This window comes from Polyodon spathula, chromosome 5 (assembly GCF_017654505.1).
Source record: "Polyodon spathula isolate WHYD16114869_AA chromosome 5, ASM1765450v1, whole genome shotgun sequence".
In the NCBI taxonomy this organism is placed as follows: domain Eukaryota; kingdom Metazoa; phylum Chordata; class Actinopteri; order Acipenseriformes; family Polyodontidae; genus Polyodon; species Polyodon spathula.
This window is the reverse complement of record NC_054538.1, coordinates 1,120,313-1,139,236: the sequence shown is the minus strand read 5'-3', so window position 1 is coordinate 1,139,236 and position 18,924 is coordinate 1,120,313. Positions and strand designations below refer to the sequence as shown.

The window sequence follows — 18,924 nt, the reverse complement described above, 5'->3', positions numbered from 1 at the left end:
CAATACCTGTTAAAGCTGCAGTGCTGGTCCCTCCAGGATCGTGATTGGATGCCCTGGCGTATAGACTCGCGTGTCCCGAGGTAGTTCATGATCTCAATACCTGTTAAAGCTGCAGTGCTGGTCCCTCCAGGATCGTGATTGGATGCCCTGGCGTATAGACTTGCGTGTCCCGAGGTAGTTCATGATCTCAATACCTGTTAAAGCTGCAGTGCTGGTCCCTCCAGGATCGTGATTGGACGCCCTGGCGTATAGACTCGCGTGTCCCGAGGTAGTTCATGATCTCAATACCTGTTAAAGCTGCAGTGCTGGTCCCTCCAGGATCGTGATTGGACGCCCTGGCGTATAGACTCGCGTGTCCTGAGGTAGTTCATGATCTCAATACCTGTTAAAGCTGCAGTGCTGGTCCCTCCAGGATCGTGATTGGACGCCCTGGCGTATAGACTTGCGTGTCCCGAGGTAGTTCATGATCTCAATACCTGTTAAAGCTGCAGTGCTGGTCCCTCCAGGATCGTGATTGGACGCCCTGGCGTATAGACTCGCGTGTCCCGAGGTAGTTCATGATCTCAATACCTGTTAAAGCTGCAGTGCTGGTCCCTCCAGGATCGTGATTGGACGCCCTGGCGTATAGACTTGCGTGTCCAGAGGTAGTTCATGATCTCAATACCTGTTAAAGCTGCAGTGCTGGTCCCTCCAGGATCGTGATTGGATGCCCTGGCGTATAGACTCGCGTGTCCTGAGGTAGGTCATGATCTCAATACCTGTTAAAGCTGCAGTGCTGGTCCCTCCAGGATCGTGATTGGACGCCCTGGCGTATAGACTTGCGTGTCCCGAGGTAGTTCATGATCTCAATACCTGTTAAAGCTGCAGTGCTGGTCCCTCCAGGATCGTGATTGGACGCCCTGGCGTATAGACTCGCGTGTCCCTTCGACTCCATTCTGAACTGTGCAGTTGTTGAACAGTAAATACAATGTCAACATTTCCATTCAACTAGCTATCTCTGAAAGTTTATCAAAACCAACCCCAAAAAAGGGGCTAAGTGAAAAATTAAAAATCGCAAGGCAACCTGTTCCCGACATTCTGAAATGAAAAGATACCTGCTTAAAAGCAACACGTAGAAAACTTAAATGCTAGTATAAATGTTCATTGGAAAACAATAAATGCAATAAAAGTTATTCTTTTTTTTTTAAATTGAGATTTTTCTTTTTTTTTTTGCAAACAAGGAAAACATATTTAATTGATTTGCAGCTGTGGAAGACTTGGTAGCTTATACAGTTATGTTTCCTCTGCAGTTTCAGAATAATTGAGAAAACAACCCACGCAGCTATTTATACACACAACCCACGCAGATATTTATACAAGATATTTGATGCTTGTAAAACTGTAGTGAAATATGGGTCACCAATCTGGCTTTAACATTGGTCCAATGGGGAAAGAAACGTTGCAACTCTGGTCTGAAATTGGTCCTCCATGAACAACACAAATGCATTGTTTTCATCAGCTTGTCCTGTTCTCACACAGACACACACCAGAAACATGTTATTACTAAGACACTTGTTTTTCAAGGAAACACAGAGAGTCTTTAGCTCTACGGATCATTAAATAACTATCTTTTTCAATGATAAAAAAACTTCGGTCTTTAAGGTGGGCAACATTGTAACAAACTCATAAAAAATGCAATAAAATTCAGCCATCTTAGAACGTCAATCTAAATCCATAAGATCACTACTGAAATAGCAAGCTCATAAGCTATCTAGATCATAGCATTTGTTCAAGATGAGAAATTTGGTAGAATTTTGAGTTGTGGGTTAAGTGTACCGTACCCACGTTTATGTCAATTTGCTTCAAATCATCAGAAATTCAGGCATCAATGTTCTCATTCAGGACAAAAAGACTCCAGATCTTTCTGAACACTTTTATCTTCCCACAGAGAAACTACAGTCTGCACCTCCTCGGCATCCCAAGGCTGGAGTTTCTTTTCTCTCATCACACTCGCTGCCCGCCATGTTACTTGATTTTCTTTCTGGAGTGTACTGAGTGATGCAACGTAATGACATTAATCCATAACGCCGCCCCTGGCTCGTCTCGGCTCGCAGACGGATTCAGATGTCTTGTGAGGCCGGAGTTTCATGGTTTGGTTCTTGCTTGGCTCGACAAATATCCAGTGGAGAATTCATGCCTGTCAACCCTTTTTGAGCCCAACTTGTATAGCAGAGCTTCAAACCCTTCAGGAATGCATTCAAACCTTAAGAAATTCGGCTCTGACTTGAAAATAATAGTATCTGATAATAATTCATCTGAATACCCCAATCACATGATCACATCGTGCCTTATCATTCATAATACAGCCCTCACTCATCTGAACACCCCAATCACATGATCACATCGCACCTGATCGTAATACAGCCCTCACTCATCTGAACACCCCAATCACATGATCACATCGCACCTGATCGTAATACAGCCCTCACTCATCGGAACACCCCGTAGTAAATCACATGATCACATCGTGCACCTAATACAGCCCTCATTCATCGGAACACCCCAGTCACATGATCACACCGCACCTGATCGTAATACAGCCCTCACTCATCGGAACACCCCAATCACATGATCACATCGCACCTGATCGTAATACAGCCCTCACTCATCGGAACACCCCAATCACATGATCACATCGCACCTGATCGTAATACAGCCCTCACTCATCGGAACACCCCAATCACATGATCACATCGCACCTGATCGTAATACAGCCCTCACTCATCTGAACACCCCAATCACATGATCACATCGCACCTGATGATCAGCCCTCACCGCACCTGATCCTAATACAGCCCTCACTCATCGGAACACCCCAGTCACATGATCACATCGCACCTGATCCTAATACAGCCCTCACTCATCGGAACACCCCAGTCACATGATCACATCGCACCTGATCGTAATACAGCCCTCACTCATCGGAACACCCCAGCCCCAGTCACATGATCACATCGCACCTGATCGTAATACAGCCCTCCCATCACACCCCAGTCACATGATCACATCTGAACACATTCATCATCGGAACACCCCAGTCACATGATCACATCGTGCCTTATCGTATGATACAGCCCTCATTCATCTGAACACCCCAGTCACATGATCACATCGCACCTGATCCTAATACAGCCCTCACTCATCGGAACACCCCAGTCACATGATCACATCACATGATCACATCGAACACCCCAGTCCTGATCACATCGTAATAATACAGCCCTCACATGATCACATCATCGGAACACCCCAGTCACATGATCACATCGCACCTGATCCTAATACAGCCCTCACTCATCGGAACACCCCAGTCACATGATCACATCGCACCTGATCCTAATACAGCCCTCACTCATCGGAACACCCCAGTCACATGATCACATCGCACCTGATCCTAATACAGCCCTCACTCATCGGAACACCCCAGTCACATGATCACATCGCACCTGATCGTAATACAGCCCTCACTCATCGGAACACCCCAGTCACATGATCACATCGCACCTGATCTACAGCCCTCACTCATCGGAACACCCCAATAATGATCACAGCCCTCACTCATCGAACACCCCAGTCACATGAACACCCCAGTCACATGATCACATCGCACCTGATCCTAATACAGCCCTCACTCATCGGAACACCCCAGTCACATGATCACATCGCACCTGATCGTAATACAGCCGGTGGAAACTTCATAAGACCCCCATGAAACGAGTACTATTAACAAAACTAGTAAACGCAACAAAGCGAAAACGTCAATTTTGCGTAACCTATGTATTTTTTTCTCTCAAATTCACACTTCAAAGAAAAGCAAGAGCAACACGGCTGGAGGATCCAGGCTGCAGAGATACCGCCAGGACCCGGGCCACACTGACAAGGTTCATTCGCATGAGCGGCGGAGCGGGGCATGCTGGGGACACTGTTGTGATTGTTTGGCAGCGCTCTGCCGAACCGGGACACTTTACTTTGTGTACAAAGTTGTTTTAATGTCTACTTTTGATTTGCCCTGACCCCCTGTACCTGTCCCGTGTGTCTGCAGTTAAATTGTCACTACCACCCTAACTTGTAGCGGACTGTGTGAGAGTCACCAGCCCGTGTGTGGCGTTTATGTGCTGTTTTTTAAATGAAGATTGCATGTTCTTTTAAGGATTTTTTGAGAAATTCAGTTAAAGAGCTTGTAAATTGAGATCCACATCCTGTCGCTAAGCGAGAGTCCTGGAATGTTTTGACTTGTCAAAATGACTATGAAAATAAATGGTTTTAGTTCTCCTGAAGGTGAAGGTTAATCATTGTCTGCCGTGAAGTTGTATTTTGTATTGTTTTTACTACATAGCAGCCCAAGCTAAAGGTAACGTTCAGCAATATGTGCTGTAGTTTATCTGGCTGGCTTTTTAAATGCAGTGTGTAATATTACAGCATGAGAATTAAGTAAGGGATTATCTATTGGAAAACTGCCCCAAAACGTACCATTACAACGCTAGGCGGCGCTCGTTCTCCTTAGTCACGGGGAACGCACGCGCACGCGCCATTTCTCTTCCAAACTGCTGTCCCGCTTCCACTCAACAGTCTAATTTCTGGGATTACGACGAGATTGTATTTTATTTTATTAGCCGGCTGTTGTTATAAAACGTGTAGCAGTTACATTTTATTTATACTGTCACTTTAGTGATTATTTTAAAAAAAAAAAAATTCTCATCAACAGTCAGGCTTTGCCAACAGTACAGTGGAACGATATTGTTTTTAAAGCACATCCTTGTGCTGTTTAATATTGTAGTTGTCTTCGCGTTATATTTCCCACTCTACACACGGATAGTATAGTGTGTGTTAGCTGGGGCCGCTAGGGTGCAGTGGCTGTGCCTCGTCGCTTGGCTCCGCTGTGTGTGTCCGGCTCTCTCCTTCTTTCCAATACCACGGTCCGCCATATTGGCTGCGTCCTCCATCTCGCACAGCTGTCGATTCAGACCATGCAGCAAACCGGGCAATGAAAGCAGCGTCAGTACCTTGAAAGCACCATCGCACGGCCAAATACAGCAGCATGGAGGCCGTCAAAGCCTTTAACAGCGAGGTCTGTATCTTGTGTTGTTGTATTTAACGCCACTAGAAGTCTGCTTTGTGGTGGCAACGCTTAATTTGCCGATTCTGTCCGAGGGGAGAAATTGCTTTGTGGGCCTGCCTTCCTCTGCAGCAACAGGGGGACATTGTAATAATAATAGCAACAACAACATCAGACAGAAACCTCTTCAATGAAGCCCGAATTGACGAGCTAGCATGTTTTCAGAACATCATATATTTTGATGTTGCCTAAAGGAAAGGCGCTTCAAAAGTTGCGAGCGAGCGCAGACCCATCTCTTGCGTGTGTTGAAGCGCAGCAACAGACAGTGAGTGAGCGAGTCGCTCATTTGCCTTCGCCGAATTGCAAGGTTTAAGATTCGTTTCAAGTGGATGTGGTACAAAACATGCGATGCAAGCTGTTTTTACGAATTAATGCTGTATTGTCGGGGTTTTCGCAACACGAGATAGTTTAAACAAAATGAACGGTCCTGCAGTAAAATAAAACCAACTACGTACGACGCATACTAAAGCACCAAGATGTCACAAACCGGCAGCAGTGACTGACGCTAAAAAAACACACACACACAAAACAAATCAATAAAAAATGCCAATAGCATTAGAAATATCTGCCAACTCTTATTGTACGTTAAATGTTATTGAATATTTTAAGTGCGTATTTCTACCAGTCAAAGGGAGTCGCTGTAACATTATTATGTATTTCTTAGCAGACGCCCTTATCCAGGACGACGTACTGTTATTAAGGTATCGCCTTTCAAAGTATCCCATACAGAATATCACATTACAGTTTAGAGCAGTTATAAATACAATACAATCAGTAAATAAGATCAAATTCAAATAAGAATAAAGCAAACAATACAGCAAATATTTTCATTTAACAACGAGTTCGACTAAGCACTTTACTGAAGAGTAAAAAAATACTCGCTTATGCGAGTAAAGATATAACATGGTGCCATGCTGCCATATTTGTTTGATAGGCCTGCGTCTGAAATTAAGGGGCACTAAGAGTTTGAGACTAGTCATTTGTAAACATATATACAGAAAGTGCAGACACCTTACTGTTTTTAAATAGCTAGTGGTCTACATGCTTAACTACTGCAGTAGTTCAGCTTAAAATATATCAAAGGAACTTTAGTGGGGGTGGGGTTTTAAAAAGTTTTTCTTTAAATAAAGCAGGAAAGTATGTAGAACTTGTAATGTTCTTTAAGTAGCTTAAAAGTAAAATAGATAAAATAGCATGATAAATATCTAGTTGCTTTATTGAGAAAATAAAACGTTTATAATTCTGTGTATTAGAGGAATTCATTGGATATCCCAGATAAGTTTTTATATAATTAAGTAGGCTGTGCTTTGCGGTCATGTTAAATTTTAAAGTAAATAGGTTGTTAATTTGATACTGTATTCCTCCATAGTGTACTCTTACTGTACTTCATCATAAACCAGACCTGGCTAGCTTTCCAGTTAGTTAGTTATGCTGCTGTCACACAGGCTTCATACCACTTTGAAGCCTTCTTGGTCTGTGTGAACAAACCAGAGTGTCTAATAACTTATTTGGCTTCTATTTCATACAGTACAGTAAACTTGAAGGGGTGCTGTGTAAAGAGCAGTGCTTGTGGCTGCGACTTTCATTTACTCGGATATTTGGAGTTATGCGGGCGTGTGGAAACTACTCAAAGACTGTCTGCACGAAACAATATCTCCATTCACATACATGAGGAGAACACTGTGCTCCGCTGCTCCTTGCAGAAGAGAAGTGTGATCTGCAAGCACTTATAGCTCAGGGAAGCAACATTCATATATACACAAGTGTGTACATAGGAAAAGAAAAGATATTTTCCCCAAAATTCTTTCAAAGTAACCCAATTTCTAGCTGCAGTTGGATTGGGGGTTCAGTCAGCTGCAAGTGCATAGGGCATTCAGATTGCCATTGACTAACAGATCTAAAAGTTTAAGCAAAATGTATTTTTAATATTCCTGACCAACCTTTTTAAAAGCTAACAGATATTTAGAATGTATTCAGATTCAAGTAGACTGGACCTAATAATGAGTTTCAGTGATATGGTGTGACAGCCCTGCCTAGTAGTAAATACTTACAGACTTTTTAGAATTCTGTTTCGCTACTTGGGCTGTATGAAACATACAGTGTGTACAGTTTTCCAGAGATGACAAGACCGATCTCTGATCTGCTGTGTTCACACATTTATTCAAACTCCCGTATTTCCAGGACAACAACATATTGCTCTAGAACTTTACATTACCTGTAATATGCATTATGAACTCTTCTTGTCAGTAGTGTGAAGCACAGTTTCCCAATCCTGGTCCTGGTGGACCCCTGGGTTTGCTGGTTTTCATTCCAACTGAGATGTCAATTACTTGTGGACCCTTGATTGAACTCATAATGTGCTTAATTAGACCTTTTTAATTGTTCTCTGCTCCTAAAATGTTGCCGATTTTCAAGTTACTTTTAAAATTGTATAGTTAACTTAATCTCCAACAGTTTAAAAGTGGAAAACAATTAAAAGGACTAATTAAGCTAACAGATAGCTCAAATAAGTAATTGAGAGCCCAGTAGGAATGAAAACTTGCAGACACAGGGGTCCCCCAGGACCAGGATTGGGAAACCCTGGTGTAAAGGACTATATGCATTTTTCATAGTTCATCTGTGGTTTTTGGACCTTTCTGTCAGGTACATATAAAATAAAAGAAAAGGCCATTATACATGCAAAATAATATAATGTACATGCTTCTACATCTTAACTACACATCTACATAAAATTATAATAGAATCAACACATAAAGCTGTAATGTAATCAGTAATCGAAGTAGCCACATGCTTTGTTTTCAAGGTGATTACATGTAGCCATCAGTTGCATTTGGTTGATGCCCTCAGCTCATTAATGTCTTGTGTGTTGATTCTGTATAGCAGTACAAATGCAACATTAGTGACATTTGTTGGGCCTTGTCTGAAAACTATTTTAATTATAAAACATGGTGCAGAATGGGTTGATATTCATTATAGACCTTTGAGATAATGGACCATAATGTATGTTTGTGTATGTGTAAACTGTGTATTTTGAAATAATGTTCAAATTCCAATATGATCATGTTTTTATTTACAAAAACACTAAAATCAATTTATTTTTATTTTTCTTGCAGTTGTACTCGTTGAATGACTACAAACCACCAATCTCCAAAGCTAAAATGACCCAGATCACAAAGTTAGCCATTAAAGCTATAAAGGTAAGTAGTTAAAGAACAGCCAAAAGTTATTTTGTGATGCAATTCAAAACCGGGCTCAAAATATTAAGTCTAATTTCACAATAGAATAAATCAACTTCAGTCTCATTGTCACACATGAGAGATTACGCACAGTCCCTAGAGAAGCTGCTCACAGTGCTGCAAGTTACTGTCAGCACGGTCGCAGGATTTTGCTTCTCTTTTTTTTTTTTTTTTTTCCGTGTGTTCTCTTTGATTATTTCCAGTTGTCGTCCTGTCAGTTCTATCTGGGATTTTGGTTAGGGAGTAAGATTGGGGATTTTAATACTGGAGATATGTCAAAGGCAGCTAAATGCACTGTAGCCACTGAAAGTTTTTGTTCCAATGATTTTCTTTCTGCTTGAGAGAAGTCTGGATCCAGAAAGCACATTCAAGTCATCCGGTCATCTGCTTCACACCACAGTCAGAATGTGACTTTTTTATTTTTTTGGACCCAGTAAAGACAAGGAATCTCTTGAACATCTCGCAGTTCTCTGTAAAAATGCATCATGCATCCTTTTTCAAATAAATGCGCATATCATTTTTTAAAAAAGTATATATTTTTAATGGGGCAATATAAGGAATATTGTTATAATGACCGTGCGTGTTGGCATTGAAAAGATTAGAACAAACTGATTTCGTGAAACAGCCTGAACCTGTTATCAAAGTGAGATGTACTCAGGCCTGTTTGTCTCATGAGAACTTCAGTAATAAATGCGGTGAATCTAAATAGAATTGTAGTTGTCATAGACTGAGAGTAAGGAGGGAAATTCGAGTTGCATAAAGGAAGTGAAAGTAAAGACATAGGTACAATGAACCATATAGGAAACAGTATACAATTAAAGCAGGTTTGAAATCAGAACATTGCACTTACAAAGTATGTATCGCATGCTCTAGGGAAGTGGTGGCTAAGTTAAGCACGGTGCTTTTTTCTGTTTATTTTTTTGCTACTTAAACGTTAAAGGTGGTTGCCAAAGTCAACTTATTACTTGTGTTTAATTTCCTTTTCCCTTCCCTCAGCAGCTGTCGAAAAGCAGTGAAAGTGAAGCAGAGGAGGGGCGTGAGAGTATCTATCAGGGAGATAAGCGAGTCCTAACCAGCTTAGGTAGGCGATGGGCTGTTTCAGAGGCAGATAAAGAGGATGTTTGATAATTCACTTACTGATGGATGTGAAATACACTCTTCAGGTGTTTATTTTCGTTTGTGCCGGTTCTTCTAAATGCCTAAGGGCAGCTTTTCTTGTTCTTCGGATGTTGGCTGATGGGAGAGAATTGACAGGTTGTTGATTTTTTGTTTTGCCATTTAGCCTAATTGAGTTGCTACTATGAAATTAAACCAATGCTCTCTCGAATATAGTTAACTTGTTCCTCTTCTCTAGTTGTAGAAAGTCATGTCTAATGACTTATTTCTGTTCTGATTTGTTCTAGATGGTCTGCAACAATTATTTAAAAAAAAAAAAAAACCTAATGGAGTTGTATTGAAGTTCTGAGAGTAGCTCGCTGTTTTGCAAAACAAAATCTATTTGATATAACTGAACAGCCATTTGTTCTGTTAAAAGGGTGTTTTGGAGTGCTTGGTGTTTCGTGGAACTGCTAAAGTGTGCAGTGGAATTCAGTTGTGGAGTGCAATGTTTCAGCATCTTTGTTGCTGGAGTAGATGTGCTGAATCTTGATGTAGTCATTAAGCCAAAGTAAGATTACAGAGTTGTGTATTACACGATTGTATTCTATATTGGGAGATTTGGAAAGCAACAATTGGTTCTGTTAAACGTACTTGAACGTTCGCTGACTCATTCACACTGGGTATGTTTCAAGTCGACTGGTTTGTTTAGTTTGAAACAGTGTGTCAATGTGCTTGCTGTTCACACTTACCTGAGAGCAAAGGGACCCAGTTCGTTTGAATGCAAGCTAAAGTTAGGTGTTTTTTTTTTGTGGTCCTTGTCCATTTTTTTTCAGGATTGAGTTTGTATTCTCATTGCAGTTTAAGTGCATTCGGTTTGTTTTATATGTGTGTGAAACAGATGTTTACAATATCCTGCAAGGCATATCGAAAGATAGCAGCTATTGAGGTAGTGCTCTGGTTTTTAATGTAATGTTTGTTTAGTATATATGTTTTAGATTCTTCCATATGGCTGTGGAAGCAAGCACTGGGAGAGCACTTCGCTTATTTAATTAATATATTTATTGAATGCCTACAGTAGGAAAATAATGCCGTTTACACAGTTCTGCATGGTTCTCAATATCAGTATAAACAAAGTAATTAGCGCTTCAGTTTCACGCACTCTCTGTTTTTTTCTTCAGTTTGCTGACGCCATACCAACTCTGAAGCCATTAAAATAACAGCATGCTTATAATAACACAATGATAGTGAAACAACTAAACCGTGTGTAGATTTATTGCAGATTGCAATTCTTTTTTTTTTTCTCGTGACCTAGTAGATAAATAAAATAAAATAAATCCCCATGACCCAATAACATTATCTCACTGGAGGTTTAATACAATAAAAAAGGTTAATAGGTGAAGGTAGCTTTAACCTCCTGGATTCAAAAAGTAACTCCTAAATGTAGAGTAGGCATTAAGGATATATAAGAAATGTTTGATATATATATATATATATATACACACACACACACACACACACATACATACACATATATATGTACAGGGTTTTCCCCAGGAATCCTGTACAGCTGGGCAGCAGAATGTTATAGCTGGGAGCACTTTTAACCAAAAAATAAACTTGCCTTAACTTAAATAAATAATACGACAAAGAATTTGAATAATGTGCTGTCTTTCGTTGACTAGATGTAGTTGCTCGTTTTCATTTCTGTTTTTTATTCTGGTAAATTACCGTTCTTATTTAGGCACTCTACGGTTTGATGAGGGAAAGATAACGTAGGGTTATTGCTGTTCACAAAAAACGGTAACCTTTTCACTTCCTCTTTAGCTTGATTATTGAGCTTATTGTCTTTTTGTTTTTCGCTGTTCTATGTTTTTTTTTTATTGTAACTATTCATTTTAACCATTTTTTAACAAGAGTACTCACACGTTTAGTCACCATCATAACTGTTGCATGAAACCGTAGTGTAATAAGCATTTGTATGTCGGCTGATGTTCAGCTGATATCGCATCACTGCTTTCTTCTTAAAGGCGTACAGCCTCTATATATTAACTCCCAATATATCTCACAAGCACCTGAGTACATATTGTTATGATATCACAACAAAAGGAATACTTTTTTTTTTTTTTTTGGTGCATATGAATAGCTATTATGTACTATATACCATCTTACAGTACAATAATGATAAAAAATGCACTGAATGATAATAACCAAAAATAAAGTAGTCAGCACAAATCTTGTTTTAGGTGGTGGATTGCACCGCACCGATCGTCTGCGTATTTTGAACCCTGGCATTCATTGTCGCTATTTTTGTGTCAAAAATAATTATTTTTTAGCAGTCATTTTTAACGTTTTAGCCTCTTGAAGTGCTTAACACCGAAAATTCGCCCTTTCAACTCTCTGATTGGTTAAATGTTGTGTGAAGACGTAACACAGCTGTCATGTGGTTCAAAGATTTTTTTTTTTTCACCCAGCAACGCGCAGCTGAGCTAGTCTGCTGGAAGCGCCATCAATCCTTATTGTTAAAGACACAGCAGCATCAGCAAGACGGGCGGATCTGGTTTTTTCAGCTGTGCGGCGACAGCCACTTTGCTGAAAAGGCCTGGGGAGAACCCATATAGATAGATAGACAGAGAGAGATAGATGTGTGTGTGTGTATATATATATATATATATATATATATATATATATATATATATATATATATATATATATATATATATATATATATATATATATATGAGAGAGAGAGAGAGAGAGAGAGAGAGAGAGAGTGTGTGTAGAGAGAGAGAGAGAGAGAGGAGAGAGAGAGAGAGGTGTGTGTGTATATAGTAAAATAAAAATACAATCGGGTTGAGCTTCACTTAGTGTGACGGGCTTTCCTGTTCTTCATTATCTCAATCCTATCTGCATCAGTAGACCATCGTGCCACCCGCATGTCAGAGGGGCTGCTGAGTCGGTTCCTTTCTTTTTTGTTTTTAATCGTCAAGGTCAAATCCCATTTCACTTGATAGCAACAGCAGAACACTCATCCTACTTTAACAAAAGATATTCATTTGAATGCTAATCCAAAACAATGCCAAACTTGAAGACTTGTGGCATTTTTTCAGCAAGTTGTCATCACAGGTAAGTTGTAGCAACTCGCTTTCTTGCTCAGGTTTATCTCCATTTATCCATTTTAGGACTTTCAAAAACAAAAGGATCCTTCAACCAGCGCTGTTCCATCAAATTTTGAAAATCTTGTGCAGGGAAGTAGCAATTAAAATTGTCTGATGTAGCAGTGACAGGTGATTGTATGACGGTGTTCATTTCGCTCATGTTTTCTTCACTGGTGGTGTTCTCCTCAGTGTTTTGTAACAGTGCTGGGAACATGTAGTAGCTTGGACGATTACTTTTCAGTCGTGCTTGCCACAGTGATAACTACTTTTGAAATGCATGTATCTGTTGACTGTGTTGAAAGAAATCATTGCCTCTTCCTTGTAACTTTGGACTCAGTCAGCTAAATATGACAACCTTTATAACCAGCTATCGTCATCATCAAACAGATTTGCCCAATTAGACAGTTTTTCAGCTAGAAAAATGGGACTTTCATTCATGAGTTTGTATACTTGTGTTAGCACTCCGCCACCTTCAGTGTGAAACAGTAAATGAGTAAGCTCTTCACCCATTTGAGCAAAAAACTACAAAGCCTGCTGTTCAGGGAGCTTGCTTTAATGAAGTTAACAGTTTTCACTACTTCCTTCAGTACTGCCAGAAGATCAGGTGAAATACCCTTGGACGCCAAAGCTTTGCGGTGAATAAAACCATGATTCCAAACATCACCTCCACCAGCTGCCTTGGATATTCTTTCCACAACTTCCCTCTGCTTACCTGTCATATTTCCTGCACCGTGACTTGTAATTCCTTTGTAATTAGTTAGGGCTGCAACAAAGCTTACATTTTGACCTTCAAAGGTTCAGAACACGTTACTGAAGGAAGGTTTGAACCTTCAGTGGTACTAATTTGCATCATTTACTGGTGGTGTCACCATAGCTTTTATTTTATCAATCAATCTATTTTATATAGCGCCTTTCATAGTGGACTACTGTTACAAAGTGCTTTACAAGATACAGTAAAAAAAAAAAAAAAGGAAAAAAAGAAAACATGCATAATACATTAATACAGTGAAAAACAAAGCATAATACATTAAATACAAGGCTAGGATGTGAAAAGAAAATTTTAAAACATTGTGGCTGTGTAGAAAAAAGTAGCCATGACACAGTAGCTAATAACAGATATCAGGCTTAGAGCATGGACAGGTAAGCCATTTAAATGAAAAAAAAGTCATTCACATGTAGTTTAAAAATATGTTTATAGTGCAGTAATCATGTTTTTATCATTTAAATAAATGCATGTTTATGTACACATAATTGATGCTGCGTGTGACACACTGTATACAGTAAGTTTGCACTGCAGCAGCACCAGCTGCAGCAGACTTGGCCCCTGACCGCGTGTGTCCCCGGCTTTACACTAGCATTTACATTTTCAGATGTAGAAGGATTTGATGGCTGCGTTTCAGTAGCACTTTTTCTTCTTACAAAATGACAGTTGTTTCGGATGAAGGCTTAACGAATTAAGCTTCCAAACTGCAGTGGCCGTTAAGTACTGATGAGAAATTGACAACTGGCAGAGCTGAATGTTGTTGTTGGTGACAAACACTTTCAGAATGGCGATTTCAGGCAGTGTAAACACACCAGCAGGGAATTCTGGGAAGTGTAATTTTCTCAGTAAAAAAGTAAGGGGCAATAACTTTCAATTTATCAGGTGTTTAAATTATCAGAATGTGTTTTAAAACATTAAAATGAAAGTTACGTACTTCCGACTGAAAACGAAAAAGAACATGAAATAAATCAAAATAAATCTGCGATCCTGTGACTTATTTTCTGCGACTTCATGCATTGAAAACCACAGATCTAGTCAACACATGTTAAATGTACAAAAAGCCAGATTTAAAAAAAGTAGATCAGCTATTAACACTTAAACATATGGTCAATGTTCCCTTACAGCTTTTTAAATACTGAGAAACTTGCCATTTTGACTGAGAAAGGGTAAATTATCAGTGAGAAACCTTCGGCCACGCATTAACCCTTTTAATATATTTTTGTTGCATTATACAATTTTGAGACAATATTCCAACACAAGTATCTCAACAATTTAACAATTTACTTTAAATTTAAACAAGCCATTTATTGTGGCTCTGCCTCTGGTTTTGAATCTGATCCTATGCAGCCCTGTCAGTTGTTATCATAGATATAGCCTGCATGCTTAACTGGTGGCCTGCATGAAATTGCTTGATACTACTGCATAAAACACTGCCATCTGCACTGCCTTCAAGTGTTTTTTTATCAACGTATTAATAATTAAATATGGCATTTGAACATAAATATAATGTTGTTAGTTAACATAAGTACATTTAATAAATATTACCACAATTCATTTTTTTTTTTTTTTTTTTTTAATTGCTGGCATTAAAATAGCAGGAAAACCTAAGAATTATTACAACAGTTCAGAAAACCAAATGTTCAGCACAGTTGTGAGAATCATATTTACAGTCTTCCACTAACACAGTAGTTAAGTCTACAAATAAAGGTGTTTTGAAAAGACCTGTTCAACTTATTGCTGGCATTTACAATACAAAATATGAAACAGTTTAGTAACAGTCCAGCAATGTCATATGAGAGTAAGCCACAAATTAAGTTTAGCATTTTACTGGCGCATTATAATAATAACCAGGATAAAATGTGAAACACACTGTAATTGTAATTACTGATTGTAATTTAAATAGCGCCCCTTTTAGTGTAAACACATTAGTCCTCTCAGTTGTTTATTATCTAATTCTGCAGTGTTATTTGCAAGATTGAGGCATGTTTCCAGACAGAATATCTTTATGAAACCAAAGGTGTGTAGTGTAGTGACTACGTCCTTTACACAGTACAGTGATCAGTGATTGTATAGGTAGAAAAATAGTTTTGAGCTCACTTCTTCGTCAGAAAATATAATTAAATTAAGAAACGGCCTGCGTCTCTGCTGAAACTCAATGTGGCAACTGCGCCAACGAAGAAAAAATGCAATGTTTCAGTAAAACAGCTAAAAAAAAAAAAAAAAAACCTGATTATCTATATGAGGATGGTGGGATACTATACTTATGGGATACTAAGTTTTGCTGCCATTCCATTGATCATGTATGAGTCAGTTCCATTAAACGATCATATTTCCAGATGTAAACATGTAGAGAACAAGAAAGCAAGTAATGGCACAGCACTGCATTCTTTTATGCAGTAAAACTAAGTTACTGTACTGCGCTCAAGGCAGGGCTTACCTGAAGTAAGTACTTAAGCCAAATTCATTGCGCTTTTAATTATTGTTTAGATTATTTCTTGTCACTCTACCTGCCTTTAATAAAGCTATAATTTGCAATGTTAAACCAAGACCGTTCCTTAATTCAGTTATATTATCTGAAGATGAAGAAGCAAGCGCAAAGCTACTTTTCTAGCTATTCTTTCCTTTAAAGGAAATTAATCTCTTTACAGTGTGGATGTAGTTACTACACTATGCACAGTTTGTTTCATAAAGACATTCTGTCTGGACACACCTTTTGTTAATAACAAGGCAGAATTAGCAAAGAAACAATTGGCAGGATTCATTATGTGTTTTCATTAAAAGGGGCGCTATTTAAATTACATTCGGGTGATCACAGCAGTGAACCTGGTTAGAGCAACGACTCGGTCAACATGCCTTTTTTTATTATCAGTTTCATATTTTTTTCATCCTGGTTACTGTAATGCCATAAAGTGCTAGATTTAATTTGTGGAGTACTGTACATAGGATTACTCTCACATGACATTGCTGTATTGTACATAGGATTACTCTCACATGACTGCTGTACTGTGCATAGGATTGCTCTCACGTGACATTGCTGTACTGTGCATAGGATTACTCTCACGTGACATTGCTGTACTGTGCATAGGATTGCTCTCACTTGACATTGCTGTACTGTGCATAGGATTGCTCTCACTTGACATTGCTGTACTGTGCATAGGATTGCTCTCACTTGACATTGCTGTACTGTGCATAGGATTGCTCTCACTTGACATTGCTGTACTGTGCATAGGATTACTCTCACATGACATTGCTGTACTGTGCATAGGATTGCTCTCACATGACATTGCTGTACTGTGCATAGGATTGCTGTCACGTGACATTGCTGTACTGTGCATAGGATTGCTCTCACATGACATTGCTGTACTGTGCATAGGATTGCTGTCACATGACATTGCTGTACTGTGCATAGGATTGCTCTCACATGACATTGCTGTACTGTGCATAGGTGACATTGCTGTACTGTGCATAGGATTACTCTCACATGACATTGCTGGACTGTTGCTAAACTGTTTAATGTTGTTTTTTTTTGTTTGTTTGTTTTGTTATTGTAGTCCTTTCAAAACACCTTCATTTGTAGACTGAACTACATTGTTAGTGGAAGACTGTAAATATTCTCACATTAGTGCTGGATATTTGTTTTCTAAACTGTTGTAATATATTTCTGATGTTTTCTAGCTTACTTTAATGCCAGCAATGAGCCAAGTCATGTCTATAAACATTGACAGGTTTGAAGTGTCTTCGGGTGCTTTACTTACTATTGCAGTAACACGAGTGGAAAAAGTGGAATACAGTGTAGTGTAAAAGTGAGATACTACCAGTTCCTTGGGTCGCAGTAAAATTATGACAGTTCGCAAATACTGTAGAGAGTTTAAAGGAAGGTTGGGCAGACCTGGCGAGCGTATTGAGGCAATGTTTTATTTGTGCAGGGGTTCTGGATTGCATTTCAATCTCTGGCTGAAGGTACTGTTTTTTTGTAAACACAAAAATTGGGCAGGTAATTCAGCATAAAGTGTTTAATATGTACTAAGTATTTAAAACACTTTTGGGTGGGGGTAAAAGGTTTATTTTTAAATACAGAAATGGATTATTATCAAAGTTTGTCTTTGTAAGTGGCATTTTTATATTGAAAGTTTGTACATAGATTTTTTTTAATGTCATGATATAACCATGAAGCTCCCTTGGCATTAAGCAGAAAAGCTAACATTGTTCAGTCAGATACTGTGCTACATGTTTTTTGAGCAGCGACTCAGCAGCTTTAGGTATACCTGTAAGACATAAGAGAACACACACTTTCTGTTGGTTATATGTCAATCTGCATAATTATGTTCTACTAGTAGGTAAACTCCTTAATTTGCAAAAGTGAATTCTTCTTAGCTAGATATTGGACTACTGAATGATTTTTTAAATTTATTCTACCCAGTGCCAATGACATTCTGTTTTGCATGGCAAAGCAAATTACCTCTGCACGAAACAAGAAATATATTTTTTCCTAACTCACATAGTTTCACTTTGTCTGCTTTTGGTTCTGTGTATGTATGTAGCACCATTGCCAAAGTCAGAGCTTGTATTGTATTGTATGATGGAGAACCAACTAGATTTTTTTTTCTTCCTTACACTTCATTCAAATAAACAATTTCTAAACGCTAATCTCATGGCAACTAATGGGGACAGTGTTAAAATTCACCACAGACACAGCAGGCGGGTAATTAAGAGTTTGCATTTTTTAATTATTATTTTTATCCCGGTTCACCGCTGCAACCCTCCCAGCGACTTGGGGAAATGGAGGCTGAAACACGTGTCTTCTGAAATGTGTTTTTGCCAATCTGCCTTTTTCGCACTGCGGATCTACAGCGAAGCCACCAGACCTATAGTGCTGGAGGACAACACAGATCTGAATAGCTCTTCATACCTGCAGGCTTCTTATCAGCCACATTGTTCTCTGGTGCGCGATGAACCGTGGATTGGCAATGACATAGCCTAGATTTGAACCTGCAATCTCCAGGTTGCATGGCGCTTCCTGCACTCCACGCAGAGCGCCTTTACGGGATGCGCCACTCGGGAGCCCCCAAAATCTGCAACATCTCAGTAAATTATCAGCACGGCACTCCAAGTTGTGTTATGAAAAACAGAACTGTGGATAAAACTATTTCAAACACAAATAAAAAGTAGTCTTGACAGGAAGATATAGATATCTATATAAACAAACTTACCAGCACAAAGGTGGGCGTCTGTTGGCACTAATATTTAAAGAACAATGTTTCCTTATTGAGTAAAGTGGTTGCTATTGGGAGCACTGACTGACTCTCACAGCTCCACATATCACTAACAGGGATGTGGCAGTGTAACGCTGAATGGGTAAGGACGCCAAATTGTGATTTATAGCTGAAAGAGTTAACTGAGCAGTGCAGGTTTCAAGCAATTACAGATATTCTGAAGAAACCACAGAGAGCCTTTGTTTATATAACTTGCTGTGTAAAGCTGTGAAGAGATTTTTTTAAACTCTGGTTACTGTACCTA

At 39.2% G+C, this 18,924-nt stretch overlaps 1 protein-coding gene across 3 annotated transcripts in view; it reads left to right on the top strand.

The window, feature by feature from the left end:
* The first annotated feature begins 4,934 nt into the window (after window positions 1-4,934).
* scaf8 (SR-related CTD-associated factor 8) overlaps window positions 4,935-18,924 on the top strand; it is a 31,986-nt gene continuing 17,996 nt past the window's right edge. For all 3 annotated transcript variants that reach the window (XM_041249435.1, XM_041249434.1, XM_041249433.1), the window contains exons 1-2: window positions 4,935-5,107; window positions 8,269-8,352. In XM_041249435.1, the coding sequence (XP_041105369.1) occupies window positions 5,078-5,107; window positions 8,269-8,352 (114 nt within the window). In that variant the 5' untranslated portion in view covers window positions 4,935-5,077. The remainder of the gene's footprint in view (window positions 5,108-8,268; window positions 8,353-18,924) is intronic.